This window comes from Martes martes, assembly GCF_963455335.1.
Source record: "Martes martes genome assembly, chromosome: 4".
NCBI lineage: Eukaryota > Metazoa > Chordata > Mammalia > Carnivora > Mustelidae > Martes > Martes martes.
Window position 1 is genome coordinate 134,585,137 of NC_137891.1, and position 14,133 is coordinate 134,599,269.

The 14,133-nt window shown below is 34.9% G+C and overlaps 1 protein-coding gene across 1 annotated transcript in view; it reads right to left on the reverse strand.

Moving 5' to 3' along the window:
• LRRC7 (leucine rich repeat containing 7) overlaps positions 1-14,133 on the reverse strand; it is a 558,156-nt gene that overhangs the window by 294,315 nt on the left and 249,708 nt on the right. Inside the window, exon 4 of the mRNA XM_080802199.1 lies at positions 3,179-3,296. Within this exon, the coding sequence (XP_080658325.1) occupies positions 3,179-3,296 (118 nt within the window). The remainder of the gene's footprint in view (positions 1-3,178; positions 3,297-14,133) is intronic.

Consider the following 14,133-nt stretch of genomic DNA (forward strand, 5'->3'; position numbering starts at 1 on the left):
AAGAGTATTTTTGAATTATGGAGGGAATATGGTGAATCAACATGTCAGGTGGCAGAAATGGATATGAAAAGTAAAGATTTGGGGCCACATGGACAATCAAGATCAGACTTAACCCCAGCCTCCAAGTGAATTAGTTTCATCATAAAAGGTCACTTATCAAATTCAAGCACATTTCAAGCAAATTTTTGCCTTGACTGACTAATACTTGAGTGATTCCCTGCCTCAAAATTAAACATTCTACTGTCAGTACATAAATGCCAATATAGATTACATTCCTGCATACCTTGACTTGTCCACCAGGACTATTCCAACCTTGTCAACTGTGATGCTGACACTGCACTTATTTTTTCCTATCTACTGTTTCTTCCCTTGACAGATTCCTAAAGGATGTATTATGTTCTTTAAGTGACTGTCTAGGTCTCTGCCATAGAATTCAGGGACTGCTTTCTTAGGTGTAATTTTGTGAAAGGACTGATGTGTCGAAATCTTTTGCTGTTTGTGTAACTTCTATCAATGGCTGATATATCATCATGTTTATCAAACCTTTTGTACTATACTAACTTTGCAGATTACTTCACCATGTCTAGCACATCTTTTTGCATAGATATTTCCAGAATATAGAGATCATAAGCACAGCAAAAACTCCCCTAAATAATATTCACAAGGACTTGTAAGGATGTTCACGGACTTCTTTCTGAATCAAAGAAGTATAACTTGCAATTCACTTTCTGGCAACAAAAATTTCTTGGTGTGAGAGGCCCACTAGGAGACTATTATAAAATAACGTGTTTCTTAGGAGTTTTGTGTTTATTATTTGGGGATGATTTTTTTTTTTCTAATCCTCCTGGAAAAAAAAAACCAGATATTTATTTACTCAGAATACTCAGCTAAACCTGTCTGAAGACCAAGGGATGTGTTATTTTTGGCAACATGATATCGCTCAGAATTGTAATTTGAGAACAGAATTTGATATGTGAATGTATTTAAATAGGTAAGCAGCGTAAATACAGAAATATCTATCCACACAAATATGTGGCCTATAAATCTATTCTTAAAATAAAGGTAGACAATGTCATCTTTCAGTGGGTCTAAATCCAGCTCCCATTATCTCTAAGTCAACACATGTTCCTCTTAGAATTGTCTTTCAGAAAACCCTCTATGTGGTAAGTTAGACTGGTGTAGAAAGATGTGTGTGTCCCTGTTTGTACTCTATTGTTTTCTTCAAATGAAATGTTCTCCTTTATTCAGATGCTACTGTGCCTCATTGAATTCCTCAAGCCATAGCCTTTATTGAACTATTCCCTAATAATAAGATAATATTGAAGTATAACTGATACATAAAGAACTACATGTATTTAATGTATACAATTTGATGACTTTGTACATATGCAAATACCAATGATACCATCATCACAAATAAGATAATAGACATGTCTCAAACCTCCTAGGATTTCCTTCTGTCCCCCTACTATTTGTTTTTTTGTAATAAGAACAGTGAACATGAAAATTTGCCCTCTTAACAAATTTAGAGTTGCACAATATTGTATTGTTAACTATAGACACTATGCTGTAACATGGATCTCTATAATTTATTCATCCAGCATAAATGAAATTTTATACCCACTGAAAAACAACTTCCGTTTGTCCTGTCTAGGCTTAGGTATCATTTCTTAGGGTAATTTTCCCTGACCACACCAGATGAATTTACTTCACTAGTATACATGGCCTTAATTCTAATTGTTTATCTAATCATCCATAATTCCTTGTTTAATGTCTAATGCATCTACTAGAATGTAAGTTTCATGAGGGCAGAGGTCTGTTTTCATGCCTATTCCTTTGGCACCAAACATATTACCTGAAAAGTAACACACACATGAACACACACACACACACACACATACAAAGTTTAACCAACTTGCTTAAGAAGGGGTCATGTTTTATATCCTAATAGTGCCTAGACATAATCCTTTTTGATTAATCCTTATTCTAATAAAATGAGGAGACACATTCATTTGGAAGGAAATCAAGATTTATGAATATCTGAGGACACAGGAGACTCCCACAAACATTAAAAAGAAAATGTCATCGGGGCGCCTGGGTGGCTCAGTGGGTTAAAGCCTCTGCCTTCGGCTCAGTTCATGATCTCAGGGTCCTGGGATCGAGCCCCGCATCAGGCTCTCTGCTCAGCAGCGAGCCTGCTTCCCTTCCTCTCTCTCTCTCCCTGCCTGTCTGCCTACTTGTGATCTCTATCTGATAAATAAAATCTTTAAAAAAAAAAAAAAAGAAAGAAAGGAAATGTCATCCACGAGAATATCAACATCAGCATCAGCACTTAACAACATCACCACACATGTAAGTTTGGGCCAGAAATATAACAAATATTACTGAGCACTTATTATTTTCCAGCCACTGCTCAAGACATTTGAGATAGATATATCCATGACCAAAACAGAAAATTCCTCCTATTTAATAACAGAATTTACATCCTGAGGCAGGAGAAGATAGGCAATAACCATAATAAATAAGTAAATTCTGAAATACTGAGAAGATGGTCAGTGCTCTGGGGAAAATAGAGCAGAGTAAGGGGAATTGGGAGTTCAGTTCCAAGTAGGGTGAAAAGGTAGGTCTCATTGAACATGTTGAAAAAAATTTTACTCTGATTATGAGGAAAATAAATAGTGTAAAGGTAGTAAAATGTTCTAACAAAAGATTAAATCAAATATCTGAATACGAAGAGAAAAAAGGCCTGAGTGAGTCAGGGACTTTAAGTAGAAGGGAGAGAGATTTTTCACTTTGGTTTATAGTTTAAGATTTAACTTTTCGGGGCGCCTGGGTGGCTCAGTGGATTAAAGCCTCTGCCTTCGGCTCAGGTCATGGTTTCAGGGTCCTGGGATGGAGCCCCGTATCGGGCTCTCTGCTCAGCAGGGAGCCTGCTTCCTCCTCTCTCTCCCTGCCTGTCTCTCTGACTAGTTGCAATCTCTATCAAATAAATAAATAAAATAAAATCTTTTAAAAAAAATGAATAAATAAATAAATAAATAAGATATAACTTTTCAACAAAATTAACTCTGAGTTACAATAAAATTGAATAAAAAGTATTATATCATTTACTAAGAGAAAACAAAGCATATTTTTAATTAAAAATTCAAGTTATTTAGAGATAAGATGAGAATCTTACCATTTTTACTGATGTCGAGTTCTTTAAGATTAACTAAACTAGCAATAGTGGTTGGCAGATTTGAAAGATCATTATCAGGAATACTTAGTTTTCTTAGAGCTTGACAGTTGAACAATTGCTGTAAAAGAAAATAATGATTAATTAGATCTCAATTTGGTTAAATCCATTCATAAATAAACTCAGGAACAAAATCCAATTCACCATCTTTATAAATGAGGTAATAAAAGGGTCACCTCCCACCTCCATATTCTCAATTATTTTCCGAATGCTTCACATACCATCTCCATGTTCATGCCTCACTATTCTCTGCCATCCAAATTCAAAACACAAGGTATTCTACCTTCCCCTTCTGTTTACTATTAATGTGAAATTTGTCCATTCTTACTGATTTTTTTTCTTTCAAATACTTTCTGTAGTTGTCACTTCCTTTCTATTCCCACAGCTACCACAATAACCCCAGTTCTCTTTCACGTATCACTTCCATTTACAAGTTCAACAATTGTTTATATAACATTCAAGAACTGCAATACAGCTGAATATGTGGGCTTACGTTTCTTTTGTGTCCCTCCACACTGCTTCAAGGCTCTCTAGCAAATGAAACACTTAACTTTCGATATTTAAAAAAAAAAAATCACTAGCGATTGGTTCACTTCTGCCAACAGTCCAAAGTGTTAAAATGGGGAAGAGTCAATTGTTAAACCAATGCTTCTCAAATCCAGCATGGTTTTAATCATTGCTAAGTAGAGGTGCTTATTTAAAATGAGAATTCTTGGACTTGACCCAAAGAAGGACTGACAAGGTGGATCTGGGATGGGAATCAAAATCTGCATTTTTAATCAAGCAGTCCAGTGATCTAATTATTTTGATATATGTGTTTCCAGTATTTTGGGGGAATACTTTTTGGAGAACAATGTTAGATTTTTTAGCCATGTCAATCTTATTTTAAATGCCCAAGATATAAACATTTGGGACAGAATTTCTTATTCATTTCTGGAAAAATTATCTTGATGAGATCTTTTCTATTCGACATTTCTAGTTCTATTTTGCTGATTTCTCATAGATAAAGTGTCTGGATCTATGACTATGCAATTGGCTCACAGTACATTTAACTACCGCTTGCTCTTTCATGTAATTCACTATTTATAGGCAAAAACAATGTAGTGCATAGTTGTTATTTCTTAACTTGTTAGTTTTCTAAAAAGTAGATTGTGCCTGTTGTTTCTTAAGATAAAATATACAATTTCTTGCTTTTGGTAAGCCATTTTGGCTCCTTACAAAGATTACTTCCAATACTTCACGTAATGCTAGAATTTCAACATGCTATGCAGAAGTGTTGCTACCTTTTTTTTAAAAAACCTAGAAAAGAGGACTTTGATGGATTGTTTTCACTAACTACTAACTTTCCTTTAAAAATAGAAAGATAGATGTCTATATTCATTGTAGACATTAATTTAAAAGTTTTCTCAGTCTCTATCATTCTCTGAGAACCATTAGATCCACATGCAATGTGGTTTGTTATAGATTTATAGATTTTAAAAATTCAGTTGACTCATGACTGATGTTGGTCAGACATACTAACAACTCTTTAATCTGATTACTATAGCAATTTTATACAAAATTCAGACAATTTTCAAAACGGTTTTTTTAAATTCAAGTTTAATCATCTCAGCTAAATTCTCAGTTTTATTCAAGAATTGATTATAGGTCCTGGTTTTGTCAAAGATTAATTGACCCTATAGTTGTGGGTTCATTTTGGGGTGTTTTATTCTGTTCCATTGATTTATGTGTCTGCTTTGTGCCAGTACTACACTGTCTTGAAGACTACAACTTTGTAATATAACTGGGAGACCAGAATTGTGATACTTCCACTTTTGCTCTTCTTTTTCAAGATTGCTTTGGCTTTTTAGGGTCTTTTGTGCTTCTATACAAATTTTAGGATTGTTTGTTCTAGCTCTGTGAAAAACACTCTTGGTATTTTGACAGGGATTACATTAAATGTGTAGACTGCTTTCAATAGTATAGACATTTTAAAAATATTTGTTCTTCCAATTCATTAACATAGAGTGTTTTTCCATTTTATTGTGTCATTTTCAACTTCTTTCATCAGTGTTTTACAGTCTTCAGAGTAGAGATCTTTTACCTTTTGGGTTAGGTTTATTCCTAGATAGCTTATGGTTTTTGTTGCAATTGTAAATGGGATCAATTCCTTGATTTCTCTTTCTGCTTCTTCATGATTGATGTATAGAAATACAACTGACTTTTGTATATTGATTTTGTATCTTGCGACTTTTCTGAATTTGTGTATCAGTTCTACCAATTTTTTGGTGGTGTCCTTTGGGTTTTCTATAGTGGAAAAAGTCTCTTCAACAAATGGTGTTGGGAAAACTGAACAGCAACATGGAAAAAAATGAAACAGGACAACTTTCTTACACCATACACAAAAGTAAATAAATTCAAAATGGATTAAAGATCTAAATGTAAGACAGGAAACCATTAAAATCCTAAAGGAGAACAGAGGCAATGACCTCTTTTACATTGGCCATAGCAACTTCTTATTATATATGTCTCCTGAGGCAAGGGAAACAAAAGCAAAAATATACTATTGAGACTTTATCAAAATAAAAACTTCTGCACAGCAAAGGAAGCAGTCAACAAAACTAAAAGGCAACCTTCAGAATGGGAGAAGATATTTGCAAATGACATTATGTGAAAAAAGGTTCGTATCTAAAATATATTAAAAAAACTTAGTAAACTCAACAACCCAAAACTAAATGATCCAGTTAAAAAGTGGGCAGGAAAAAAAAATGGGCAGAAGGCATGGATAAACACTTTTCCCAAAGAAAACATTCAGGTGGCTAACAGACACATGAAAAGGTGACCAACATCACTCATCATCAGGGAAATATAAATCAAAACTACAATGTGATATAGCCCCACACCAGTCAGAACGGGTAACAGCACAAGGAACACAGGTTTTGCAAGGATGTGGCAAAAGGGGAACCCTCTTGCACAATTGCTGGGAATGCAAATGTGCAGCCACTCTGGAAAACAGTAGGAGGTTCCTCAAAAAGTTAAAAATATAACTACTCCAGGATCCAGCATTTGCACTACTAAGCATTTACCCAAATGATACAAGAATATTAATTTGAAGGGATACATGCAACCTGATGTTTGTAGTAACATTATCAACAATAGCCAAATTATATAAAGAGCCCAAATGTCCTTTGATTGAAGAATGGATAAAGAAGATGCAGTGTCTACACACACACACACACACACACACACTATAATATTACTCAGCCATCAAAAAGAATGAAATGAAATCTCACCATTTGTAAATGATGTGGATGGAGCTAGAGACTATTATGCTAAACAAAGTAAGTCAGCCAGAGAGAGACAAATACCATACAATTTCAGTCATGTGTGGAATTTAAGAAACAAAATAAATGAACATAGCATGGGGGAGGGGGAAGAGAGAGAGGGAAACCAAGAAACACACTCTTAATTATAGAGAACAAACTGATGGTTACTGGAAGGGAGGTAGGTGGGAGGATGGGTTAAATGGGTGATGGGTATTAAAGAAGGCACTTGTGATGAGTACTGGGTGTTGTAGTAAGTGATGAATCACTGAATTCTATATCTGAAACTAATTTACACTGTATGCTAACTAGCTGGAACTTAAATAAAAACTTGGAAAAAATGAAATTAAGGAAAAAGAACTAATAGAGATCTCTATATTCTCCTCCAATTTTATTTTATTTTATTTTTTTAAAAGATTTTATTTATTTATTTGGGAGAGTAAGAGTGTGAGCATAAGTTGAGGGGAGGGGCATAAGGAGAGAGACAAATAGACACCCCACTGAGCAGGGACCCTGATACGGGCTTGATCCCAGGATCCTGAGCTCATGACCTTGGCCAAAGGCAGACACTTAACTGACTGAACCATCCAGGCACCCCAATTCTTCTCCAATTTTAAATTAAGTTATTCAGCAACAAAAGGTATGGAAACTCCTGAACACCCTATTACATGGACACTCTAAGACTCCTGTGGTATACAGGCTAAGAGCATGGCATTTGGAATCAGCTTGATGTGGGTTCAATTCCCATGGATCTAGTTATTAGCTGCGTGATCTTGGGCAAGTTACCTAACGTCTCTGGACTTGTGAATTTCCTCACTTGTAAAAATGGGAAAAATAACATTCTCTAACTTGAAGGGTGTTGAGATGATTAAATGAGTTATTTATTCATATTCAAATATCTCATCAGTTTTAAGTACTGCATTTTTTCACATATTAACATCTTTGATATTTGGAATGACTCTTATAATCAAGAGCAAGTTATAATTTTGGGGGTTCCTGGGTGGCTCAGTCAGTTAAGTGTTCAACTTTTGGTTTCATCTCAGGTCATGATCTCAGGATTGCGAGATCAAGCCCCAAGTCCAGCTCTGTGCTCACCACAGAGTTTGCTTGAGATTCTCTCTCCCCTCTTCCTCTCTCCCTCCTTGCACTCTCTCTCTGAATAAACAAAATCTTCAAAAAAAAAAAAAAAAAAAGAGCCATCAAAGATGGCTTTTAAGGATTGTATCTTTTAAGGAATGTACACTTTTTTTTTTCTTTTTTTTTTTTTAATTTTATTTATTTATTTGACAGAGAGAGATCACAAGTAGGCAGAGAAGCAGGCAGAGAGAGAGGAGGAAGCAGGCTCCCTGCCGAGCAGAGAGCCCGATGTGGGACTCGATCCCAGGACCCTGAGATCATGACCTGAGCCGAAGACAGAGGCTTTAACCCACTGAGCCACCCAGGCGCCCAAGGAATGTACACTTTTAAGGAGTGTATCTTCCTTAGTGGTACAATAATGACATATAATCAGTAACCTTGGAATTAATGAAATGAATTACTTGTAAAAGTTTGGCACATAGTGAGAGTTAATAACTGTTGGCTATTCTGAATATTTATATACACAAATACACAGGCACACCTATATAGTAAGCTATTTCTTATTTTTCTTTTTAAAAAAATATTTTATTTATTTATTTGGCAGAGATAAAGACAGAAGGAGAACACAAGCAGAGAGAGCAGCAGGCAGAGGCAGAGGCAGAGGGAGAATCAGGCTCCCCACTGAGCAGAGAGCCCAATGCAGGTCTTGGTCCCAGGACCCCTGGGATCATGACCTGAGCGAAGTCAGGCACTCAAGAGCCCCTATACCTTATTTTTCTAGATGATGAGGTCTTCAAAGCCAGGAGTCAAGTCTAATTCATCTTGGCATTAACTTGTTTCACCTCTGCACATGCCAGAGTGGCTAGCACCATATCCTGAACATAGTGTATGCTGCATAAATATCTTTGAAAGTATACTTAGATAAGTCAAGGGAAAATGAGGACAGTGATAGATTCCAGCTGAGAGTGGTACTTCACTGAACTGGAAGTTTCAGATAGGTAAACAATCTCAGTGGAATTTAAATTTCCTAAACAAAGCAGTGAACTTTGAATATGAGTCATGATGTCTAAAAATTGGCAAAGAAATTAAGAAAGCATTTTAATGATTCTTTCAAGATTCAAGCTTTGAATGAAAATGAAATAAAGAAAGATTATGAACTAGCTGTGATTCTTTCATATAGTACAAAACAGCAAATATAATTAATAGCTAATTAGAGTAAGACTGTTAATGGTAATGGTTATCCTGTCTTTCATTTGCTAATGATATTTCACATTTCAAAAACATTAAAACTATTTTGAGTCTTAAAATATTTTTGCACTGAAGTATTCTCTTTCTTAGGCGAAAGGAAGTAATTTAACTCTGACAGAAATTGGTTTTAGAAGAGTATGCAATTTAAATTACTGACTCCAGAAAGCAATGGTTAGATATTTTCTAAGGAGCTGCCACAGAAGATAAAGGCCTGAGTGAGGAAAATAAAACACATTTAGACCCCAAAATGTATATTCTAAGAGGTATATTATTCATTTATTCATGGAAAACCATGAGTTGATATTTGTTGCAAATGAGATACTATGCTAAGTGCAAGGGACAAAAAGTGAATAAGACATAGCCGCTGAGTTCAGATTGCTTACAATTTAATATTTACACACTCAATTAATTGCAACGTGAAAAAAAACTCCATGAAGATAAATACCAGGTGTTATGTAAACACAAAAGTAGGATATCTGCACCAAATGATGTGGAGGATAGTGGTGGGGTGGATTCATGAAAGTATACTTAGAAGGGAGGATTTAAAAAATGAATCACCCAAGAGCAGGCAAAGTTAGACAGATGAAGGCTAAAGGGGGATAACTTTGTAACTTTCTGTAGCATCTGAAGATAACTCCCAACTCAAAAAATGTGTAATTTATCTAGTTTCAGATGATTTGTTTTAAAGCATAAGGAGACTTGGATCTTGGAGTGAATACTCTGAGTCTACATTTACATGCATTTAAAACATATTTAATGAATACCTATTGTATGCTATGGTCCACGTTCCACGTTGAAATTAAAGACATCAAATGAGGGACACCTGGCTGACTCTTGTTTTGGGCTCATGCCATGATCTCAGGGTTGTGGGATTTGAGCCCTCCATGGGGCTCTGCTCTCAGCAGGAAGTATGCTTGAGATTTTCTCTCTTCCCCTTCTTCTGCCCCCTTCCCACCCATATGCTCTCTCTTTCTTTAAAATAAATAAATCTTTAAAAAAGAGACATGAAATGATCCTGTCCATTTCTGGTTTTTAGCAGCATGGTGGACTAAATATTGAAAGAAAAAGATTTTAGAGCAGCAAAGCTACACACACACACGTGCACACACACTCCTTGAATGCATAACTAAGCTCTGTCTGTAAAGTACAAAAATCCTCAAATCCCAGAACACCAAGAAAAGAAAATAATACATAGAGATAAGTAGGTCTACATTTAACTTTTGCTCTGGTGATATCTGTTGGTCTATGGTGCCTGAAGGCTTAGATACTTTTGCAAACAGAGGGATGGAAAATTCCCTGGGGTCTGAACAGACTGGGAGATTGGCTTATAGACCACTACAGTTAGACTTGGGATTGCCCAAGGGTGACATCCTCTGTGAGTGAAGTAGAAAAAACAGTCCTTCAAAGAAGGTCATTGGGGAATGCATGCTTTTCTCAGTTTTGACTCTGTGTGAAGTGAGGAGAAATAAAGAAAAGGGGAAAAAAAAAGAGGGAAGGGGACAGTAAGAAAGAAAGAAAGAAAGAAAGGTAAAAAGAAAAAGGAAGGAAGGAAGAGAAAGAAAGAAAGGAAAGAGAAGACACAAGAGAGAAAGAGGAGGGAAAGGAAAAATATAGGAAAGATAAAGAAGAAACAAATAAGGAAAGGAAGGTAAAGAAGGAAGGCCAGGAAGAAGAAAGGAATGAAGGGAGGGAGGAAAGGAAAGGAAAGGAAAAGTGTACAAAAAAAGAAAAGGAAGAAATAAAAACAAAAACAGAAAGAAAGATGAAAATTAACCTTCTAGGGCTTACCAACCACAGCCTATCTTCTTCCCCTGAGTTAGAGTCTGGAATTCACAATATCTATAAGGCTCCCTAAAACCCAGTTCAGAGTTACAGGTGGTCCTGGATTACTATTGCCCCAAATGCTTGGTAAAAGTAAATACAGATCTCCTCCGAAGGAACACTTTAAATTAAGACCTCAATGAATTCCCACAGACAAGTTCTAAGAAATATGGGATCATTTTTTTTTAAAAATCACTAAATATATAATTCAATAATCAACTGAACGAGATGATGTAGAAAAACAAATAATCCTGCCTCTAAATAATGCGGATGTTAGAATTACAAAATGTAAACTACAATTTATATGTATTTAATATGTTTAAAGAAATAAAAGTGTGATTTGACAGCATGATGATAAAAGAGGAGATTATCACGGAGAGGTCACAGATCAGAATAAACATTGCTGGAGAAGGCAATAGTGAACTAGTGTTAAGAAGAAATTAACTGTGGCACCTGGGTGGCTCAGTGGGTTAAGCCTCTGCCTTCGGCTCAGGTCATGATCCCAGGGTCCTGGGATCAAGCCCCACATCGGGCTCTCTGCTCAGCAGGGGGCCTGCTTCTCCCTTTCTATCTGCCTGCCTCTCTGCCTACTTGTGATTTCTCTCTCTGTCAAATAAAAAAAAATAAATAATCTTTAAAGAAGAAATTAACTGAATTAAAAAACAAGGGGATGGAAAATAGAAAAGACTGGTTATATGACATGAAGAACACAATAAGAAAGAGCTTTTAAAATTTAAGTAAAACTTATTAGAGAAAAAGAGGATGAGACGCCTGAGGAATTCCAAATTTGTTCAGAGACCCTCATCTTGATTGATGAAGCTCAAAAAAATCCTAAATAAGTTAAATGAAAGATAACCTACATTTAGATTTACATGAATTTACAGAGTATCAAAGTCAATAGATCTTAAAAATTACCAAAGGAGAGATTACCTTCTAAAGATTGAGAATGAGAAAGAAAGAAGATTTAACAATTAAAGCAATGACTCATTAGATGTTATTACTAAAGTACTAAGAGTAAATAATGTAATATTTGCAGCAATTTTTTAGGAAAAGGGCAAAATGATATCATTTTTAGATAAAGACAAACTGAGTTTACTACCAAGATACTTTCATTAAAACAACCACCAAAAGATATATAATTTTTTAAAGATTTATTTATTTACTTGAGAGAGAGAGTGGGCAGGGGCAGGGGGCAGAGGGAGAGAGAAAGGGAGAAAATCTCAAGCAAACTCACCACTGAGCGTACAGCCTGACTTGGGGCTCAACCTCGAGACCCTGAGATCATGACCTGAGCCAAAACCAAAAGTGGGATGCTCAACTGACTGAGCCACCCAGGTGCCCCTCAAAAAATATCTTTTAAGGAGAAGGCAAAGGACTCTAGCAGACACATTTGAGCTGCAGGAGTAATAGCATTAAAATTGTTTTAACTTAAACAGGACATGTGGTTTAAAACCAAACAAACATTAGCTATATAAAATAATGAAAAGATTTCTAATTATAGTATTAAAAATCAATGTACGTCAAAACAGTTTGATAGTGGCATAAAACAGACATTTAGATCAATGGAACAGAATTGAAAACCCAGAAATAAACCCACTCATATACATTCAATGGATATTTGACAATGGAGCAAAAAAAAAAAAAAAAAAAAGCAAAAAAGGGTAGTCTTGTCAATAAATAGTGATGGGAAAACTGGATAACCACATATAGAAGAATGAAATTAGACCCCTATCTTATACCATTTATAAAACTTAATTCAAAGTGTATTAAATACTTAAATGTAAGATACAAAACTGTAGGACTACTAAGAAAAAACTAAACATAGGTTAAAAAGCTCTTGACACTGTTTTTGGCAAAGATTCTTGGGACATGACATCAAATGCACAACCAATAAAAACAAAAATAAACAAGTGAGACTATATCGCACTAAAAATGAATAAAGATATAGTGTATATAAACATTTATATATAATGGAACGTTATTCAGTCATAAAAAGAAGGAAATCTTGCTTTTTATTACAATATAGATGAACCTCGAGGGCATTATACTAGGTGAAATAAGTCAGAGAGAGACAGACAAATATTGGATGATCTCAATTATATGTGACATCTAAAGAAGTTGAACTCAGAGAAAGAGAGACTAGAATGGTAGTTGTCAGGGACTGTGGGATGGAAGAAATGGGAAGATGTTGTTGGCTAAAGGGTACAAATTCCCAAATATAAGATAAATAAGATCTGGAGATCTAATGCACAGCATGGTGACTATAATTATCAAAACTATATCATATACTTGAAAGTTTTAAGGAAGGCAGATCTTAAATGTTATTACCATGCATATACACATACACTCACAACTCCTAATTATGTGAAGGGATGGAGATGTGGTACCTTACTGATACTTAATTACTTTATTGTGATAACTATTTTGCAATATGCGTATATTTAGTCATCACACAATTTGCGTATGTTATATGTCAGTAATAGCTCAATAAAACTGGGTAGAACTAAAAATCTGAACAACAAATGCATATGTATCAGGGAAAAGCTAGATTAAGAAAGCCATGTGTTAAAAAACACTAGCTCACCAGGAATATATAAATCTGAACTTGTATGCACCTACTATCATTATCTTTAGAACACTTAAAGAAAAATTTCATTTATCTACATGGAGGTAACATCATAACAAGGTATTTCAACAAATTTATCTCAGAAATTGATTAAAAACAGACAAAAAGAAAAGCTATAGAAGAATTGATGGCAAGTAGATTGTCCTGCTGGACACAGAATACTGAATTCTAGCATATATAGAACATTTTTTTTAAAGCGCATATGAAAAATTTGCAATTAACCACATACTAGACATAAAGAAAGTCTCAACAAACTTCAAAGAATTTGCAACAAAAAGACCAAATTCTTGGATCGTAACGCAAGTTATAAATTATTCACCAAAAGATAACTGTAAAAGCTTTGTAAAAATTTAAATTTGATTACTCATGGGTAATAAGGAAGCATGTATTTTGTGGGTCATTGTATGCATCTTATGATTGTTTTGTCTTTTTAAAATTTTTTATTGTGGAATGTGAATATACAAGCGTATATATAATATGTATATCCTTTTAAAATTATGATGATAAAACAAAGACCCATATCCCTCAATCTAACTAAACAAAGCTACTTTATGCCCCTCCCAATCACGTCTTTTGGTTCCTACCTGACCCATCTTGAGGCAACCAATTTCTTGAATTTTATTTTGCTCATTCCCTCACTTTTATTTATATTTTTGCCACAGTGCCTACTAATCCTAAACATATATATTGTTAAGATTTGTCTGTTTATATGAACGGAATAATACTGGAATAATACTGTATGCTTTGTTCTGCAACTTACTTTCTCATACAATATTGTGTTATCAACATTATTCCATGTTGAAGTATATCATCTATTTATTCAC